Source organism: Oncorhynchus kisutch, linkage group LG13 (genome assembly GCF_002021735.2).
Source record: "Oncorhynchus kisutch isolate 150728-3 linkage group LG13, Okis_V2, whole genome shotgun sequence".
NCBI classification, from domain to species: domain Eukaryota; kingdom Metazoa; phylum Chordata; class Actinopteri; order Salmoniformes; family Salmonidae; genus Oncorhynchus; species Oncorhynchus kisutch.
The window spans coordinates 63189827-63212384 of NC_034186.2; the positions used below are offsets into that span (position 1 = coordinate 63189827).

The 22558-nt window shown below is 41.7% G+C and overlaps 1 protein-coding gene across 1 annotated transcript; it reads right to left on the minus strand.

Moving 5' to 3' along the window:
• Window positions 1-1463: 1463 nt before the first annotated feature.
• LOC109901453 (ankyrin repeat domain-containing protein 34A-like) lies at window positions 1464-19977 on the minus strand. The gene is made up of 2 exons (XM_020497452.2): window positions 19722-19977; window positions 1464-4790 (listed from the first exon to the last, which is right to left on the minus strand). The coding sequence occupies exon 2, from the start codon at window positions 4694-4696 to the stop codon at window positions 3098-3100; it is 1599 nt and encodes a 532-aa protein (XP_020353041.1). The 5' UTR covers window positions 4697-4790; window positions 19722-19977; the 3' UTR covers window positions 1464-3097.
• Window positions 19978-22558: the final 2581 nt, after the last annotated feature.

Consider the following 22558-nt stretch of genomic DNA (forward strand, 5'->3'; position numbering starts at 1 on the left):
CATTTATTTGAGCATACAATATAACAAAGTATTTGTATTATTTTAGTATTTTTTTGCTCATCTTTATCAAGAGATCCATTGACTTTGAACCCCACTCTATTAGAAAGTTTGTCACTTTCACAAAACATACTTTATTAACCATGTCCAAAGTTATGCTTTTATGGAGATTAAGTCTACCTCACCAAATGACTCCTTTATCCATTGCAGTGTTAGTGTATGTTGTCTCACGCTTAGCCTATGATGACGCAATCTAAAGTCCCTCCTCCAGGCCTTTGCCAAAGAAGACATCTTCCACCTGTGCTGGAGTGCATCTTGTTTAACAGATGAATGTGTGGAGGTCACTTCTGGCTAAAATAAATACTTCCCGCCATGTGCAGCAGAGTCAGGCAGGCTTCTAATCAATATTGGTCGTGGTGGATATTTTGCTCAATTAAGAGATGATTTTGTCCTTCATGCTGGACAATAGTCTCAAACCTGTACTGAATACCCAATACCTACGACTAGTATGGAGCCTGTACTGAATACCCAATACCTACGACTAGTATGGAACCTGTACTGAATACCCAATACCTATGACTAGTATGGAACCTGTACTGAATACCCAATACCTACGACTAGTATGGAACCTGTACTGAATACCCAATACCTACGACTAGTATGGAACCTGTACTGAATACCCAATACCTACGACTAGTATGGAACCTGTACTGAATACCCAATACCTACGACTAGTATGGAACCTGTACTGAATACCCAATACCTACGACTAGTATGGAACCTGTACTGAATACCCAATACCTACGACTAGTATGGAACCTGTACTGAATACCCAATACCTACGACTAGTATGGAACCTGTACTGAATACCCAATACCTACGACTAGTATGGAACCTGTACTGAATACCCAATACCCACGACTAGTATGGAACCTGTACTGAATACCTAATACCTACGACTAGTATGGAACCTGTACTGAATACCCAATACCTACGACTAGTATGGAACCTGTACTGAATACCCAATACCTACGACTAGTATGGAACCTGTACTGAATACCCAATACCTATGACTAGTATGGAACCTGTACTGAATACCCAATACCTACGACTAGTATGGAACCTGTACTGAATACCCAATAGCTACGACTAGTATGGAACCTGTACTGAATACCCAATAGCTACGACTAGTATGGAACCTGTACTGAATACCCAATAGCTACGACTAGTATGGAACCTGTACTGAATACCCAATACCTACGACTAGTATGGAAAGTGTTCTGCACCCTGTGATTCTTGCCATCACAGAAAATGAAGCATATCATTTTTTTTGAACAAATATCCAAACGAATGGAGATTGGTTGATTCTTGATACTGAAAGTACAGTATTATACATTTTATGATTACACTTCTTAAGTCAAATTGACATGACAAATCTCATATTAAAGACACATGACAACTAAAGGTTGTTATAATTCACTTACGAACATTTAACAAATGTTTATTTCACAATCAAATTACAATCAAGTTCAAACGTGAAAATAGATTACATATTAGAATTGACTTTGCTATTTCCTAACAGGCATACAAAAATATGTATTTTTTGTTTGTATTTCTCTTAAACTTCAAGTAACCTACATTACAGTTCAATCGACAGGAGGTCAATATTAAACCTTGTAGCACATAAACATTATTTCATTAAAGACAGAAATATTCCAAATGGAAGCGGGACAAGCGGTCACATTGTAAGCTCGGTAAGCATTTTCTAACTTTTTTTCTCTTAAATCTCAAGTGACAATCTAAATGTGTAAGTAACTGTAAATGTTAGTTCTGTGAGCCTAAAACTCTACCTTTCAGCAAATCTGTGTACAGTAAATGTTAAGAAGTGCTTCAGATTGCTTTTAATGTACAATTTGTAAAGACAACTTGACATCCACCATAGATGAAGTAAATCCATTGACATTACAGTACAGCATATTGCACATGGACATATTTCTTAAGCAAATTAGGTTTGTCTTATCTTTACATTATTTACAGTTAATATGTGCTAGGAGCTCTTTCCATATGGAAACGCACAGCATCAATGTGCAATTATTTGAGGTTAATTCTTCTAAAAGCCATCTAACAGTATTCACACACTCCAATGTAAACAAACATGCTTTCATGGGATTTCTTTGGAATTTTGTATGAAATGAATTGCACCTCAATTGACTTTTTAATTTTTTAATTTTTTTTATCAATTGATAATAACATTATTACAGTGTGATACTCATAAAGAGTCCCACATGTTGATCCCACTGTAGTTGTCAGGGTAAGTCAGGCGTGTGGTTAGACCATATAGCTAAATAGCTCTCTAAAACACAAAATCTCAAGTGATTAAAAAGTAAAGGCAAATAAATACAGTGAAAGTAGATAACAGCAACAATACAATGACAGTGAAATCTTCAGGCAATATGTCTTGAAAACTATTTCATGGAATGCAGCATTATTCTCCCCCAAACAAACCCATCAACATGAGAGCATTTTAGGATTGAAGTTTGACGTTTTAAAGCAGCTAACGCAAGAATTGAAAATCGGGAAGACAGGGCATTCAGAATGACAAGGTAAGCTGTTGCTAGCATCTCTACTGTTGATTTTTTTCTTTCGACTTAAAGTGTCATAGATAGATAGGGTGACTGATTTCAGAAGGGAAGAAAATGTATTCAGCACACGGAACAATGGGCATGACATTGGCGCACATTTTGCAGTGTGTAAACATCTAAAAACACAGAAATACGTTTCTATTTCTGTTGACTGCAAATGGTATATTAATAAATCATTTGAGGAGAAATTAAAAGAACATCTGCTGTATACCGTATTACTCAATCAACCAGCTTTCTGTGACAGCACAGAAAGGAAACACAACAAATTAAAATAGGTCACCTAAAAATAAAAATAACCATCTGCACTTGACACAGAACAAGGATGGGACTGAGGTCTCACTCTGAATGAGCCAAATTCACGTTAGTAGTCCTGGTTTAAGCACTGGTTGAGGATAATGATGGACTAATTAGATAGACTAATTGATCCACCACTGTACCCTCACATGTCCTTATAAGTCTCAGTCCCCGTTGGACTCAATGACCTTCTCTGTCAGGATCTCCTGGAAGGTGGAGAGCTGCTTCATCTGTTCCGTCTGCATGGAGTGCCTCCTCGTCAGTTTCTTCTTCATCTTGAAGTCTGGGCCTCTCTTGGGTGAGGCAGGGGCAACTGGAACCAGGATCTTGGGACCAGAGTGGACAGGGGAAGTGGGCTTGCCATTGGCCCGGATGTCTGGGATTGGCCGGTGGGGGTTGACATTGAGTGGGGGCAAGAACCCAGGGCGGGTGTGGGAGATGTGGTCCAAGAGGAGGGTGCCTGAGCCTCTGCGCTCCAGGAGGCCTGGGGGCCGTCTGCGCATGGTGATGGGGGAGATAGAATTGGGGATGCTCTCAAGGGACTCCCGGGAGGAGGTGGTGAGAAGAGAGAGGGGCGAGGCGTTGTACTTCCTCCGCTCCACAGACACGCGCCCCGAGTCTGGAGATCCAGGGATGGACTCAGGACACAGGTGTGTGTCTGACTCATAGTGCTCCATACGTGTAAGTTTGGGGTGAGTCAGGGTGCGTGAAGCCACCCCCCCTGGTCCGCCTGCATTTTCCTGAGACTCCGGCGCGGTGTTCCTGCGGTACAGGATCTGGTGCTGTTGGACCTTGTCGGCCCAGGAGGAGCTACAAAGGGCTGCGCAGTCCTCTGAGCAGGATCGGTCAATGAGTTTGGGCGAGCAGGGGTCATGTGTTTCGATGCTGTGCCGACGAGACAGGAGAGGCCTGCCAGGACCCGAGATTGACAGACCATTCATCTCAGTGATGATCCTACCTCCACCTTCCTCCTCCAGTCCACCATCAACCCTCTCCTGTGGGACCCTGCTGAGCACTGAAGGTGCTACCAGCCCCCAAGGCTCAGAGTTGAGCCTCTTCAGGAGTTTGCGGGGAGGCGGCCTTTTCTCCCCTAGGGTTCTAGTGGAGGGTAGGGGTAAGGCTGATGTCAGCGCAAAGCTGAAGATACTGTCCTCCTCCTCAACCTTCTCTGCTGCTGGGGAATTGGAGGTCTGGATTGCCACCTCTGAGGGCGACATGCAGGCTACGGGCGAGAGCTTGTCCACCACCCCTGGTGATGGGGGGGAGTTGAGATACTGCTTGGTCTTCTTGGTGCCCGAGGGTGACGTGTCGGTGGTGATGATGATTACCTCCTTGCCCTTGGCCTTGCATGCGTCCAGCAGGACCTGGAGGGTGTCTCTGTCACCCCTGTTGATGGCATGGACCAGGGCGGAGGAGCCTGTGTAGTCCTTGAGGCTGGGGTCAGCTCCATTCTCTAGGAGCAAGGACACCACCTCTTTGCCCGCCTGCTCGACACAGGCATGCATCAGGGAGGTCCGCCCAGACTTGTCTGGGATGTTGGGATCGGCTCCTTTCTCCAGGAGGTAGCGCACCATCCTCTGGCGGCTCTGGGGGTCCTCGTAGCCAGCCAGGCAGGCAGCAGAGATGGGGGTCTCGCCCCGCTCGTTGCCTTCGTTGATGTAGGCACCCCCTTCCAGGAGGAGCCGGGTCAGTCGCAGCTTGCCCTGGAAGACGGCTTTGAGAAGGGCGTTCCCCTCCGTATGGAGGGCTCCTCCATCTCCCATGGTACCTTTGGCACCTCTTCTTCCAGTCAAATCTGCTACACCCAGCTAGTTAGCTTAGCGCTGACTGGCCATCTTCAAGACGAAGTTGGTGAACCTGTGATGAAAAACAAAGTGATGTCAGAATTCTAAACGTACAGTACAGACAGGCAGTGCTAAAAGGTGGTTAAGATGTTTAGTTTGGTTGGTCTATGCATATATCTAATGTCTAGTATGCAGCAGTACAACAGTTATACTGCATTACCAATGCCATCTCAGAGTGACTGCAATTGAAGCCTTTGATATGAAGTGTGTCTGTAAGAGCAAGACAGGGAGTGTCTGGATAGCCATCTCATGAGGTGAAATGACAACAAGATGCAGCACCCATCTGGTGTAACAAAAACATTTTAGACAATCTTTTTCAAAGGGAAAGCGTTTTTTCTCCCTCAAGATTGACAACATCTCTGCCATGATTGGTGAATGCATGATACTGATCCTTGACCGCACTATGCTAAGATTGGCTTATTTTACTAACTTTCCTGGTATTCTTAAACTATGCAGAGTTGAATAAAGTTTGACTTTGCAGAGAATTAACTATGCATGACTTGGACTTTTTGCCTCCCCATCAGCAAAAGAGCAACTTCCTGCTGCAGTAACATGGTAATATGTAAAACAGTGAATAATTAATAATTTGGTGCTTGAAAGTGAAATTATCTGCAAGTGTGAGATACAGAAAGATGAGGCAATGACTCAAAATAACTCAAATGACTCAAAAAAGAATAATCTGATATCCAACAGGATATACGGTGAATTGACTTGTCTAAACTTTTAAATGACTCCTAATACTGATTTAATTATTATAATATTTTTTTCTGTGACTGAAAATCAACATAATGATGTTCTTGGAATATTCATTCTACCAAACCTTCCTCTAAGTAATCTATTTCAATGATCTCAAACGATTGATTATTATCCATCAAATAGACAACGACAAAAAAATCCAGCCACAACTTTCACCGTGACCCAAGAGGAGGAGGGACTGGTTGCCTGTGGCTCACCAGTGGGTCCTGACCCACCATTTGGGATCTAGTGATCCATTTGGATGGGGAGAAGGAGATGCATCTTGTGCAGAGAGAAATAAACAGCTGTCTAGCAATGAATGAGCTTCCTACGTATGTCAACTGGGATATTTAGTTCTATGCTAAGGTGATTCAATGTGCCCTGTTCATGTTAATAAACAACTCTATTTCATAACCCAGGTGAACAACGAGCATGGGGACAGACAGTGGCTATACAAACCGAAACACGGAGTGTAATCATCTGGGTATAATAGAGAAGTAGTTAGTGGTGGTTGTGGGGAAGGGAGTTGGGAAGCCAGAATGAAGAGGGAAGATATTATTTGTTCTTCATTCCCCCTAAGTGTAGCAATATATCCAACAACCTCACATGAAATAGGTTGAGAGACTCGTGACTTCTGTTACAACAATATTATAGGCCAGAGTCTTTCCTTGGCTGAGTTGAAACACATATTGAGACGTCTAACTAACCATCCCTAAGCATGCATATTATAATACACACTGTAAAAGATAGAATAGAATGTCTCAAAACACCATGATTGTGTAATGAAACCATGAAAAGTAATGCACCTAAGCTGAGATCAGGTGTTTGAAAGGGTGTTTGAATGTAAACCTAACGTGTTTTAATACACAGAATGTGTTTGACACATTGTTTTAGAGAGAGGAAACGCCACCAAATGAGAAGGTATCTAATTCTGCACTAAACAGGACGCGAAACAACAAAATAGTGTTTTCAATCTTTTCTGTTAGGGCTCCCAGTCCCTGGCAAGGTGTTGCAGAACCCTTGATTAAGTGGTGTTACTACACACCATGTTATGTTTCAAAACATATCAGGATGATGTGTTTCAATACTCCTGAAAAGTTCAAACCTCCTGCAAGTCGTCTCCTTCAAATTGGTGGCAGCTCAGTTGCCGCTAGTTTTGGTGTTACAAAGCACTTCATTTTAACAGTGCAGCATTTACAAACACAGTTTAATTTGAGTGAGTCGGAGTCAGTCCTTACAATGGCTAGGGCTCCGTCTTTCTTTCATTCAGACTATGATCAATACACTCAATTACATTTAATCCATCCACCCCTTTTTATTATGGCCTATTTGCCTAAATAATTCTGTTGGGAATCAATGGCAGTTTAATAACAGTTGTTACTTTGTCATTACTGGCTCGCTGCCAGGGGACTCCGTGGGTGGAGTGGGAAGCAGTTGACAGGTGCTGAGTTGAGATGGGCTGAGGGAGAGGCTCTCTATCCTGAGAATGTGGCTACGAGGCTGCCACCTACAGCTCTCTCTCTGTTTGTGTGTGTATGTGTGTATGTGTGTATGTGTGTGTGTGTGTGTGTGTGTGTGTGTGTGTGTGTGTGTGTGTGTGTGTGTGTGTGTGTGTGTGTGTGTGTGTGTGCGTGCGTGCGTGCGTGCGTGCGTGCGTGCGTGCGTGCGTGCGTGCGTGCGTGCGTGCGTGCGTATCTGTGGGTCTGACACTAGTCTGCCCATGCTAAAGACCCAATCTGTCGACTGGGGCGGAAGGCAACTTGACGATCCACAATGATCTGCATCAAAGTGGATGACGATCCACAATGATCTGCATCAAAGTGGATTGATGCCTTTGAAACAATGTAGTAAAGTATTATTACAGTTACTGGATTAACCACCATTATAGATTATTAGCGTTTCAGAATTACAGAGAGAGAGAGACTCTCCTTTCTCTATATATTGTTCCCCTACAATATTAAATAAATACATCAATAAATTGTTGAAGACTCCAGCCACCCAGGTCATAGACTGTTCTCTCGGCTACCGCATGGCAAGCGGTACCGATGCACCAAGTCTGGAACCAACAGGACCCTGAACAGCTTCTACCCCCAAGCCACAATACTGATAAATAGTTAGTCCATCACATACGCTGCTGCTGCTGTTTAATATCTGTCACTTTATTCTTCGTTATATGTACATATCTACCTCTTCCCTTGTACCCCTGCACATCAACTGGTACTGGTAGTCCTTGTACAGCCAAGTTATTATTACTCATTGTGTATCTATTATTACTTTTATTATTACATGTTTTAGTTTTCTATTATTTAGCTATTTTCTTTCTCTCTTGCTTTGTTGGGAATGGCCCGTAAGTAAGCATTTTACTGTCAGTCCAAACCTGTTGTTTACAAAGCATGTGACGAGTAAGATGTGATTTGATTTGATACTACTGTATACATACAGATGTAGGATCTTAATTTGAGCCAGTTTGCTACCACAGTAAAATAATCCTGCAGCAATAGGAAATGTTCATTATTATGCAGATTATAATTTGTGGAGGTTGTTACATTTTTCGTTAAGGCAAATCAATCATTTCAATTGAAATGTCAAAGTGGAAATTACAAACGTTAGAAGCCTTTTTAAAACTCAAATACATTACAAGTTTGCATATTTTCTGAGTAACCTAAATATTGAGTGGCTTTCGTCAAGCTGTCCACTCAAGAAAATGCTTCAAACTGTAACCAGTGCCTGCAACCTGGTTCAGGTTATCAGTCAACCTACCAGAGTATTCACAAACAGAACAGGAACTAAATCATCCACTTGTATTGATCACATCTAATGCTGCAGAAATCTGCTCTAAAGCAGTATCCACACCCATCGGCTGTAATGATCATAATATAATAAGCCATATCTAGGAAAAACAACGTTTCAAAGATGACCTAAAATAGTGTATAAGTGATCATACAAGAGGTTTTGCAATGATTCCTATGTTGAAAATGTGGCAATGTGTAACGAGGAACATCCTCACGCAAGCACTTAAATCATTTACGAAATTGCTTATTCCAGTTACTAATAAGCAAGTACTCATTAAGAAGATTATTGTAAAAACTATTAAATACCTGTGGATTGATGAGGAATTGTGGTTGGGGGGATGAGGCAAAAGGAATGGCAAAATGTCTGGTTGCACAGCCGAGTGGCAAACGTACTGTAAATTGGGAAATCACGTGACTAAACTTAACAAAAAGAAGAAGAAATTACTATGAAACAAAAATAAATTATATAAAGAATGATACTAAAAAGCACCTTAAATTAAATGTGGGGCAAAAAGGCAAACTCAGCTCCATCATTCATTGAATCAGATGGCTCATTCATCAAAAAACCCATTGATATTGCCAACTACTTCCAAGATTTTTTCATTGAAAATTCAGAAATTACATAACAACAACATATTATGAACCTACAACTCCATACATAACTGACCAAATGATAAAAGGCAAGTATTACAATTTTGAATTCTGTAAAGTGAGTGTGGAAGAGGTGAAATAAATGTTGTTTTCTATCAACAATGACAAGCACCTTGGGTCTGAAAACTTGGATGGAAAATTACTGAGGATGATAGTGACTATATTGCCACTCCTATCTGCCATCTATTCAATCTAAGCCTGCAGGAAAATGTGTGCCCTCATGCCTGGAGGGAAGCAAAAGTAATTTCGCTACCCAAGAATAGCAAGAAAGCACCCTTTACTGGCTCAAACAGCCGTCCAGAGTAAGCCTGTTAACAACCCTTAATAAAAAAAATGTGTTTGACCAGATGCAATGCTATTTCACAGTAAACAAATTAACTACAGACTTGAAGCACGCTTACAGGGAAGGGCCTTCAACATGTACAGATGGCACTTACACAAATGACTGATGATTGGCTGAGAAGAATTGTTAATAAGAATCTGCTGCTGGAAAAATGTATATGTTATGGCTTTACATCCCCTGCTATATTGTGGATCAAGACTTACCTGTCTAACAGAACACAGAGGGTGTTCTTCAATGGAAGCATTTCCAACATAATCCAGGTAGAGTCAGGCATTCCCCAGTGCAGCTGTCTAGGCACCTACTTTTTAAAATCTTTACCAATGACCTGCCACTGGCACTGAGTAAAGCCTGTGTGTCCATGTATGCTGATGACTCAACAATGCACATGTCAGCTACCACAGCAAGTGAAATCACTGCAACGCTTAACAAAGAGCTGCAGTCAGTTTCAGAATGGCTGTCAAGAAATAAGCTGGTCCTAAATATTTCAAAAACTAAAAGCATTGTATTTAGGACAAATCATTCACTAAATCCTTAAACCTCAACTAAATCTTGTAATGAATAATGTGGAAATTGAGCAAATTAAGGAGACTAAACTGCTTGGTGTAACCATGGATTGTAAACTGTCATGGTCGAAACATATTGATGCAAAGGTAGCTAAGATGGGGAGAGATCTGTCCATAATAAAGCACTACTATGCTTTCTTGACATCGCTATCAACAAAACAACTACTATAGTCCCTAGTTTTGTCGCACCTGGACCACTGTCCTGTCATATGGTCAAGTGCCACAAAGAGACACATGGGCAAATGACAATTGGCCCAGAACAGAGCACGGCGGGCCCTTAGAGGTACACGGAGGGCCAGCATGTCTTTGTGAGAGATATTGACATGTTGAAATCACCGAGCTGTCTGTTTAAGCAACTAGCGCACAGCTCAGACACCTATGCATACCCCACAAGACATGCCACCAGAGGTCTCTTCACTGTCCCCAAGTCCAGAATAGACCACGGGAAATGCACAGTACTACATAGAGCCATTTCTACATGGAACTCTATTCCACATCATGTAACTCAGTCAAGTAGTACAATCTGATTTAGAAAACTGATAAAACTACACTTTATGGAACAGTTTGGACTGTGCAGGCAAACACACAGCATTCACAAACACATGCTAACACACGCACTCTACACACACATACATTTTAATATAGTTATTTTGCTGTATTATTAAATAAAATCATATGTTATCTGTCACATGCGCCGAATACAACAGGTGTAGTAGACCTTACAGTGAAATGCTTACTTACAAGCCCTTAACCAACAATGCAGTTTTAAGAAAAACAAGTGTTAAGTAAAAAATTAAAATAACAAATAATTAAAGAGCAGCAGTAAAATAACAGTAGCGAGGCCATATACAGTGGGGCAAAAAAGTATTTAGTCAGCCACCAATTGTGCATGTTCTCCCACTTAAAAAGATGAGAGAGGCCTGTAATTTTCATCATAGGTACACTTCAACTATGACAGACAAAATGAGAAGAAAAAAAAATCCTGAAAATAACATTGCAGGATTTTTTATGAATTTATTTGCAAATTATGGTGGAAAATGAGTATTTGGTCACCTACAAACAAGCAAGATTTCTGGCTCTCACAGACCTGTAACTTCTTCTTTAAGAGGCTCCTCTGTACTCCACTCGTTACCTGTATTATTAATTTGTTACCTGTTTGAACTTGTTATCAGTATAAAAATCACCTGTCCACAACCTCAAACAGTCACACTCCAAACTCCACTATGGCCAAGACCAAAGAGCTGTCAAAGGACACCAGAAACAAAATTGTAGACCTGCTCCAGGCTGGGAAGACTGCATCTGCAATAGGTAAGCAGCTTGGTTTGAAGAAATCAACTGTGGGAGCAATTATTAGGAAATTGAAGACATACAAGACCACTGATAATCTCCCCCTGATCTGGGGCTCCACGCAAGATCTCACCCCGTGGGGTCAAAATGATCACAAGAAAGGTGAGCAAAAATCCCAGAACCACATGGGGAGACCTAGTGAATGACCTGCAGAGAGCTGGGACCAAAGTAACAAAGCCTACCGTCAGTAACACACTACGCCGCCAGGGACTCAAATCCTGCAGTGCCAGACGTGTCCCCCTGCTTAAGCCAGTACATGTCCAGGCTCGTCTGAAGTTTGCTAGAGAGCATTTGGATGATCCAGAAGAAGATTGAGAGAATGTCATATGGTCAGATGAAACCAAAATATAACTTTTTGGTAAAAATTCAACTCGTCGTGTTTGGAGGACAAAGAATGCCAAGTTGCATCCAAAGAACACCATACCTACTGTGAAGCATGGGGGTGGAAACATCATGCTTTGGGGCTATTTTTCTGCAAAGGGACCAGGACGACTGATCCGTGTAAAGATTTTGAGTGAAAACCTCCTTCCATCAGCAAGGGCATTGAAGATGAAACGTGGCTGGGTCTTTCAGCATGACAATGATCCCAAACACACCGCCCCGGCAACGAAGGAGTGGCTTCGTAAGAAGCATTTCAAGGTCCTGGAGTGGCCTAGCCAGTCTCCAGATCTCAACCCCATAGAAAATCTTTGGAGGGAGTTGAAAGTCTGTGTTGCCCAGCTACAGCCCCAAAACATCACTGCTCTAGAGGAGATCTGCATGGAGGAATGGGCCAAAATACCAGCAACAGTGTGTGAAAACCTTGTGAAGACTTACAGAAAACGTTTGACCTCTGTCATTGCCAACAAAGGGTATAAAACAAAGTATTGAGATAAACTTTTGTTATTGACCAAATACTTATTTTCCACCATAATTTGCAAATAAATTCATTAAAAATCCTACAATATGATTTTCTGGAATTTTCTTTCTCATTTTGTCTGTCATAGTTGAAGTGTACCTATGATGGAAAATTACAGGCCTCTCTCATCTTTTTAAGTGGGAGAACTTGCACAATTGGTGGCTGACTAAATACCTTTTTGCCCCACTGTACAGGGGGTACCGATACAGAGTCAATGTGCGGGGGGAACAGGTTAGTCGAAGTAATTGAGGTAATATGTACATGTAGATAGAGTTAAAGTGACTATGGATAGATAATAAACAGATAGTAGCAGTAGCATAAAAGAGGGGTTGGGGAGGTGGACAATGCAAATAGTCTGGGTAGCCATTTGATTAGCTGTTCAGGAGTCGTATGGCTTGGGGGTAGAAGCTGTTAAGCCTTTTGGACCTAGACTTGTCACTCCGGTACCGCTTGCCGTGCGGTAGCAGAGAGAACAGTTTATGACTGGGGTGGCTGGAGTCTTTGACAATTTTTAGGGCCTTTCTCTGACACCGCCTGGTATAGAGGTCCTGGATGGCAGGATGCTTGCCCCCAGTGATGTACGTACGCACTACCCTCTGTAATGCCATACGGTCATATTGTAGATATGTTATGGTAGAGTAGTGTGTAATAATGTGTTGTGTTATGTAATTGTGATTGGACTCCCGGAAGAGTACCTGCTGCCTTGGCAAATTAAGATCCTACATCTGAATGCAGCCTGCGGCTCTACTTATTATTTCTCCAGTGGATTTATCTGTCAAACACCTCTGAAGAAGTAATGTGTGACCATAAACATCTCTGTAGTGCTGAAGAAAAGAGGTAGACAAATAGTATGTATCTCCTGGTCCTTGACAGTATGGATTCACTACAACAGGAGATGAGGCAGAGCAGACATGGCCTTTTCCATTTACATCTGGGATACTCTTGACAACTCAGGGATACAATCGTAGAGGTACTGTTGCTGATCCGTCGTCATTATTGTGAAATAATTATAATGCTATTAAGGTGAGATTTTAATAGAGAAAGCTGACCCGAGAGCAGAGCTCACTTTCTTTCGATCCTATCAGAGTAGGATGCTCCAACGATGCACTCTGCGTGGTGTTTTGGGAAATGCGTGTTACATATTCGGCTGCATCATTAAAACACTAGTAAAACTAAATTCCATGGCTGTCGGTAAACCGGGCCCAGGTGTATTGTGTGGGTCTGAGCAGAGTTTTTCCCACAGCAGACGAGGGAGAGCGAGCTGTCTTGTCTAAGATCTATGGACTCCAGCTCAGAGGCACTAGTCATTTCTGCCAAGATGGACCAGGAAAACAGGCACAGTGTGAGTGCTCCAGTCCAGTGTTGCCAACTTAGCGACCTTGTTGCTATATTTAGTGAGTATTCAGATCCCTCTAGCGACAATTTTTTTTTAAAGTGACTAGCGACAAATCTAGTGACTTTTTCTGGTGTTATTGGAGACTTTTGGAGACTCTGACGTGAAAGCACGTATCGTTCTTACTCTTCTCAACGAGCTTTGGGCCCCACCCCCGTCCTAAAGCACTCACAGGCGGGGCCCAGTCCTTGCGCAGCAGTCCCTCCCAGCTGCAGTCAGTGCAGGAGATGTTCACCCTTCTGCGTCCAGACTACAAATGAATCGCGCATGCGGGAAGCCATCCGCTGGGTGATCCTGCCCTGGCTTACATTTTTTTTAAACAATTAACCTCAATTAGGGCCAGACTAGTTACCATAATTTTCTCACATTGCCATTGACAGTTTTTTCTATTGTCTCTTTTGGGTCCATTTAGATTGTATACAAAAAAATGTAAAAAATATTATGGTTAAAAATGTTTTACTGTGACTTGTGGACCATAAGGTTAAAAACCAAACCAAATTAAGAAAACGAAACAAAAAAACAAATAACATAATAAATAAATAATAAAATAAAAAACTAAGTAACTCTTCCAGAGTGTCTCTTTTGGGTCACTTTTGCCGGTCCCAAGCCAGGATAAAGGAGGTGGGTTGGAATTGTGACATAAAAAAAAACAAGAATCGACAGAAGAAAGTTAATTTGTAGTTCTAAACATATTTAGGGTGTTTTTTACTCAATTTATGTCTCTCCCACGGCGTTATTCCTCTTGCCTACAGCGTCCATCACAATTACATGCACATGGCCAATTATGCAAATTAGGTGATGACGTCATTTAGCGACTTTTAGGACAGCCAATAGCTACTTTCCTTACTGAGGAGTTGGCAACACTGCTCCAGTCAGATGACGATGCTCAGGGGGCTTCATGGAGCTGCTAATCCAATATAGTTGCAGCATACGAATCCCTGACACAGATTCCTTCCCTGAGATCTCTCAATGATTCACACCAAATGTTTTCTTCCCTGTCATACTGTGTTTATCTAGGCATGTCAAATGAGAAGTTTTCATTTACAACCCAATCAACAAAAAAATGATGTAAATGATATATTGCAGAAGGATCCAGACATTTGTTTTGTGATTTCATATGTTTTAGAGTAATTTAACCCTAACAGTAAATCACTTCCTCATCCTTGATGGGCCCCCGAAAAAAACCATGAATGGCTCCAAAAACACCCAAATACATCAAACTGCAAAGCGCTCAGTCTAGTAATGCAGGTCTTTAGATGTCATACACATGAAATTGTGTCATTTCGAATTTATCCTCAACGTTAGGCTATATTCCATTTTGTTGCGACTCCAGCGATACCTCCAAAGTCAATTTTACAGGTAGGCCTAACTGCCTAAATAAAGTAAAGACTTGAGTAAATGAGGGATACAATTTATATTGAAAGCATGGGGTAGTCGCCCAAAAATGAAGACACTATATGTTAGTACAGTATTTCCTTTTTTGGGAAGTTACCTGTAGCAGCAGGCTACACGGAAAATGGAACTGCTTGAGAAGGCTTGAGTCGCAAAAAAGGGAATATAACATTGCGGATACATTTCGGAATGACACAACTTCAAGTGTACAACATCTAAAGACCTGCATTACTATACTGAGAGCTTTGCTGTTTCTAAAATGATGTATTTGGGTGTTTTGATCATTTTTTCAGGGCCCCCAAGATACACGAGGATGAGGAAGTGATTTGCAGTTTGGGGTAAATTCCTCTAAAACATGTGAAATCACAAAAACAATTGTATGGACCCTTCCATAACATGCCATTTACATAAAATATAGAGATTTGGTTGTGAAAAAAATATTCAGGTAGGACCTACTGCAGCTGCAAACACATACACACGCCAACTCACACAGTGGTGTCATGATTGTCGCCGCCTCTGAGTGTCCCAGTTTGACCCCTTGCTCTGGGCTGTGGAAAGGACAGGAGCGACAGAGGGGTTGACATCGATCCACCTGCAATTTTCCAACCAGACTCCTCACTTCGCACTCCCACTCTGATAAGGGAGGCAGTAGAAGCTATTTCTGGCTGGGTAGTTTCAGCTATAGCATGACATTTATCATCCTAGCTGCTATCTATCACTGCAGTTTCAACTGACGTAATGCCTTAATCTGGGTAGATAGCGCATCCACTAATCCACTAAAACCTCCTATTGTTCGCGCGTTAAATATTGATAATCTATTGGCAAAAACATCATATTTCATGCACAGCACAACAGCAAAAGGTAATTGATAAGCAGTTGATTTATTTTTTATTTCATACTGTTGTTGTATTGAGTACCAACAATAGGTCTGCAGTAACTATTTATTGATATCCCTCTTAAAACATATTTCAGGCTACTAATATATAAGAGTCTGTGCTTTTCCATAACAAATTTCTTTCCCCATCTCTCGACAGGTCTCTTCCTTATTGCTCTTCCTCCCTGACTTTCCATTTATAACATCTCTGTTGTTTGGTTTACACACATTATCTGTGTGTAAACCTGGGTCTGTCTGGGTTTCTAAAACAGAGTGTGCATCTCACTGCCTTTGGAAAGTATTCAGATCTCTTTACTTTTTCCACATTTTGTTACATTACAGCCTTATTCTAAAATTGATTAAATCGTTTTTTTCCTCATCAATCTACACACAAAACCCCATAATGACAAAGCAAAAACTGTTTTTTTTTTATGTTTGCTAATTTATACAACATTAAATATCACATTTACATAAGTATTCAGACCCTTTACACAGTACTTTGTTGAATCACCATTGGCAGTGATTACAGCCTTGATTCTTCTTGGGTATGATGCTACAAGCTTGGCATACCTGTATTTGGGGAGTTTTTTCTATTCTTCTCTGCAGATTCTCTCAAGCTCTGTTAGGTTGGATGGGGAGTGTCACTGCACAGCTATTTCCAGGTCTCTCCAGAGATGTTTGATTAGGTTGAAGTCCAGGCTCTGGCTGGGCCACTCAAGTACATTCAAAGACTTGTCCCAAAGCCACTACTGCGTTTTCTTGGATGTGTGCTTAGGGTGTTTGTCCTGTTGGAAGGTGAACCTTGGCCCCAGTCTGAGGTCCTGAGCACTCTGGAGCAGGTTTTCATCAAGGATCTCTCTCTGTACTTTACTCCATTCATCTTTCCCTCGATCCTGACTAGTCTCCCAGTCCCTGCCTCTGAAAAACTTCCCCATAGCATGATGCTGCCACCACCATGCTTCACCGTAGGCATGGTGCTATGTTTCCTCCAGACGTGACGCTTGGCATTCAGGCCAAATAGCTCAATCTTGGTTTCATCAGACCGTAAATCTTGTTTCTCATGGTCTGACAATCTTTAGGTGCCTTTTGGCAAACTTCAATCGGGCTGTCATGTCCCTTTTACTGAAGAGTGGCTTCCGTCTGGCCATTCTACCATGAAGGCCTGATTGGTGGAGTGCTGCAGAGATGGTTCTGGAAGGTTCTCCCATCTCCACAGAGGAACTCTAGAGCTCTGTCAGAGTGACCATCGGGTTCTTGGTCACCCCTCTGACCAAGGCCCTCTCCTCCGATTGCTCAGTTTGTCTGGGCAGCCAGCTCTAGGAAGAGTCTTGGTGGTTCTAAACTTCTTCCAGTTAAGAAGGATGGAGGCCACTGTGTTCTTGGGGTCCTTCAATGCTGCAAAAAAAAATGTGTACCCTTCCCCAGATCTTAATCTCTGACATGCACTGCCAACTGTGGGACCTTATACAGATAGGTGTTTTCCTTTCCAAATCATGCCAATTAATTGAATTTACCACAGGTGGACTCCAACAAAGTTGTAGAAACATCTCAAGGATGATCAATGGAAACAGGATGCACCTGAGCTCAACTTTGAGTCTCATAGCAAAGGGTCTGAATACTTATGTAAATAAGGTATTTCAAGATTTCTAAAAACCTGTTTTTGCTTTGTCATTATGGGGTATTGTGTGTAGATTGCTGAGGATGTTTTTTTTCATCCATTTTAGAATAAGGCTGTAATGTAACAAAATGTGGAAAAGGTCTTGGGGTTTGAATACTTTTCAAAGGCACTGTATACGTGTCTAGTTATTGGTGTGTAAAAGCTTGTCTGAGTACATGTACATCAATCTGTGTGTGTGTGTGTGTATTTGTACGTGTAGGCGGGCAACATTATTAAAATCCACCCCACCCCCACCCCCATTCCAAAGAGATTATCGTTCATCATCAGACCTCTTTCTCACACACTCTCTCTTTCCCTCTCTTTCTCTTTCTTTCTCTTTCTCTCTCTCTTTCTCGCTCTCTTTCTCTCTTTCCTTCACTATCAGCTCACTGACTCACTATCAGCTAAAGTCATGCATTTCCATCTGCTCTCAGAAGACACACAGTCTCATGGCGGAGACAGTCAGGACTGAGTACTCTAGAGTAGAATAGAATATTCCTTCTATGACATGTCCGTCCCCTGGTGTGCAGCTGCACCATGTCAAGAACTGACATCACCCCAACACCCATTACAATAATTGGCCCTGTTGTACCCCCTGATCCGCCATCCTGGTATCCCATCTCGGGTGAGCTGTGCATGTCAGAGTGTGCCACACTTCCTGTTGGAACGATGGATGTGATGGCATATAGCACTGACAGTGCCCTCCATTGGCCCTCTAGACAGATTATTCATAATTCCAGGTTTGTGGGGGTGGATGTGACCTACACCTAACTTTTCCTCCATAGAACGCCTGTAAGAAGCCATCCACGTGTCATAGTTGTCTTATGCCCTTGTCCCTTAGTGAACCTGTTGTTTCTGAGTAGTAATTGCAGTGCTCTCTGTAACATTTACAAAACCCATAGTTCAGTAGCTATACATCTAATTGCTACAGTACATAAGCTATTAATCAATATCACTATGTGAAATACATTTAAAGATATACATTTAATGCAGAAGTATAATGATTATTCTCGGGAACATGAATAACAAGGGAAGTTTCTGTGTATAATGTAAATTCGTAATACAAGCAAACATCGTTCCCAAGCGTTTCATATGATTGTTTCCAAGAAACTTAATCAGGTGTATATGTATACAATTCTACAATATCATACAGGCCTAATAGCAAAAGATTCAGCGAAACTATTATGTGAAATGTTGCAAGAAACTTAAATCCATTCCAAACTACGGTCGCTATCCATGGTGCTGATTCGGTCGTTCTGCCGGACGCCAACCTTCCCGAGAACTGAGAAAAGCAATGTAAAGAAATTCATGCTTTCAATTCAAGTTCGTGATGGTGTTGGTAATATTGAATGAAACCGAGACGCATCATCAGTGTTATCATATCGGCTCCAAGAAAAACTAATTCAAACCTGTTTCGGTGACCAGTCACTACGTAAATTGGTTTTCTGACGTACTTCTTCTAATATTAAACTAGCAGGGAAGTTATACTATTCCAGGTTATTGGACAAAAACAGTAACTGCGCCAGTAAAAAGAAACAGCCCTTTCAACAGTCGGTTGATATAAAACATGTTTCTCCACACTGAATGTAGCCTAGCCTATGCATTAGTACAGCAGAGATAATAAAATAGGACCTAAGTTACATCCCTGCACGTATTGCCTTTCTCACACACATAACATGTAACATGAAGGTCTGCTTCTCTTTTTACCACATTCCATCATACGGCTGATCTTATAGGACCGCAATAAGCCAAGTGACAGAATTTCATGACAATGCAGATTGGTTCATGATTTAGGTTCCAGGGGTTGCCTCTCAGGCAAGAAATGTGCTGCTTATAATATGGAAAAATTGTGACAGCAAATCTGAATCAGCTGAATCTATTTGCTTTTTGTAGCAGTTTTGCATATAGCAAGGCTCAACCAATCTGATTACAACTGCCAAACGAATCGTGTTCGTTGGTCTGCGGGATTTTAGGCTATAGAGCATATTTTATCTCTTACACAAATATGGTAAGAAACAAGGAATTATAAAATCTGAATAAGTTCAGTTGAATTGCATATTTTTTTTATTGTTGGTCTTTCATCAAATTCAACTTGTTTTATTTTTTTCACATGGAATACCAAAACACTGTTCTCAGTTCATGTCGATATTGCTTTGTCAAGCCATTTGGCCATGACATTAACCACTCATAAGGAATAATTTAATGGCAACAAATATTTATGTAATCTACAATATGCAAATGTAGCCTTCTATCACCATGCGCTGCAAACACGATATAAAGAGAAAATATAAATCCTTACCATGGATGAAACAAGTTTATTCAGATCCATTTGGCATGTTTTTTTTCTGATATAAAAGCCAGACTTCAGTCTCTGTAATATCCCCCCGAAATTGTGATAACGTCGAGCCTCTCTCCCCCTCCCCCTCTTCACCCGTATCTCTCCCGCAACCACTAGTTTAGAAGACGCGGTGCGTCGCAGCGGGGGTGGGGAGTGGGTCGCGTGGTGGGAGTGAATACGAACGCGGTGGATATGTTGCGCGCAGACGATGCGCTATGATGATCCCTGCGCTTGACAGACAGATAAAGAAACACGAGAGAGAGAAAGACCTGCTGTATATAGACATCATGTGCAGGAACCATATGACTGTTGTTCATTAAAACAGTAGCCTATACAATGTTATACACACAATTTGGTGTCTTGATAGGCATACAAGTTTCCACACAGCCTATTATAAGAAATATCAACAAAGGATAGGCTATATTTAAACCTGATTGAGCTGCAAGTATGGGCCCAATATTGTCTGTTCTGTGCTTATGACACTATTCCTGTCCTGTTACCTCAAGGGAAAATAAAGAATGTGTACAAGGCTCAATGGCTTGGTTGGTATAGATGTCGCTACACCCGCAATAACATCTGCTAAATGTATGTATGTGACCAATAAAATGTGATTTCATTTAGATTTATATAGACTGATTCTGTAGTCCTCTATGCCTTTTCGCACCTCTGTAGCAAGGGGTTTTGCACCTCTGCAGTAAGCACATCTATTATTTCCACTTGTGATCACAGCTAAAACTAATCTGCACCAGGGCCCCATCTTGTTGCCGTATGAGTTCCTGGTTCTTAAATAAGGTCATAAGAATTCAGTCATTGCAAATTTTCAGAGGAAGGAAGTGGCCCACATATCCTTGGTGGTAGCCCATGATTAGTCACCTGCTGTATAGATTAGATATTGTTTCAATGCAAAGTCAGATGTATACAACAGGTAGGCCTACCTAATTGTGAATGTGAGAGCGTTGTGAACATATAGCCTAATACACACAATTGAAGAAGTAGCCTAACTGTTCTGCTTCAACTGACAAGTCTGGTCTCACTTGGTGTTATAAATAGTATATTAAACTGAAACACACATTAAAAGCTCAAAATAAATGAGAAACTTGCATTACTAAAGATGGAGAGGAGGAAATACGTGTACTCCCCCAAATGCATAAAATACTTATTCAGCGACTGTTGCTATTATGGAACACAGTTGCTATGGCAACTGATTTGCTGGATTCCTACAGAAATGTTCCCACGGTGACACACTCACCGAGGCAAGCATGCTCACAAGTTCACAGACACACGCTGCATGCACGCAGGCACACAGATACAGACAGACAGACTGACACACACACACACACACACACACACACACACACACACACACACACACACACACACACACACACACACACAGACACAGCTGTAAGGTTCTATCAAAGTGATGGTGTCCCTATCCACCAATCCCCCAGATGGGAGGGGAATCATCACCAAGTGCTTTGAGATTGTAGTTGGCTTAGGGTGACTTGGCCAAAAGCTTATTTATCCTCCTTAAATAGATACAGTTGAAGTCGGAAGTTTACACACACTTAGGTTGGAGTCATTAAAACTAGTTTTTCAACCACTCCACAAATTTCTTGTTAACAAACTATAGTTTTGGCAAGTTGGCAAGTTGGTTAGGACATCTACTAAGTCATTTTTCAAACAATTGTTTCCAGACAGATTATTTCACTTATAATTCATTGTATCACAATTCCAGTGGGTCAGAAGTTTACATGCACTAAGTTGACTGTGCCTCAGCTTGGAAAATTCCAGAAAATGACGTCATGGCTTTAGAAGTTTCTGATAGACTAATTGACATAATTTGAATCATTTGGAGGTGTACCTGTGGATATATTTCAAAGGCCTACCTTCAGTGCCTCTTTGCTTGACATCATGAGAAAATCAAAAGAAATCAGCCAAGAAATCAGCCGAGACAAGTCCGGTTCATCCTTGGGAGCAATTTCCAAATGCCTGAAGGTACCACGTTCATCTGTACAAACAATAGTACGCAAGTATAAACACCATGGGACCACGCAGCCATCATACCTCTCAGGAAGGAGACGCGTTCTGTCTCCTAGAGATGAATGTACTTTGGTGCGAAAAGTTAAAATCAATCCCAGAACAACAGCAAAGGACCTTGTGAAGATGCTGGAGGAAACAGGTACAAAGGTATCTATATCCACAGTAAAACAAGTCCTATATCAACATAACCTGAAAGGCCGCTCAGCAAGGAAGAAGCCACTGCTCCAAAACCGTCATACAACAGCCACACTATGATTTGCAACTGCACATGGGGACAAAGATGGTCCTTTTTGGAGAAATGTCCTCTGGTCTGAAGAAACAAAAATGGCCATAATGGCCATCAAGACCATCGTTATTTTTGGAGGAAAAAGGGGGAGGCTTGCAAGCTGAAAAACACCATGCCAATCGTGAAGCACGGGGGTGGCAGCATTATGTTGTGGGGGTGCTTTGCTGCAGGAGGGACTGGTGCACTTCATAAAATAGATGGCATCATGAGGGGGGAAAATGAGGTGGATATTTTGAAGCAACATCTCAAGATGTCAGACAGGAAGTTAAAGTTTGGTCGCAAATGGGTCTTCCAAATGGACAATGACCCCAAGCATACTTACAAAGATGTGGCAAAATGGCTTAAGGACAACAAAGTCAAGGTATTGGAGTGGCCATCACAAATCCCTGACCTCAATCCTATAGAACATGTGTGGGCAGAACTGAAAAAGAGTGTGCGAGCAAAGAGGCCTACAAACCTGACTCAGTTA

What these genes read in the sequence shown, in the direction of transcription:
- LOC109901453 (XM_020497452.2), bottom strand. Translation starts at nt 4,696, where the DNA reads ATGGGAGATGGAGGAGCCCTCCATACGGAGGGGAACGCCCTTCTCAAA.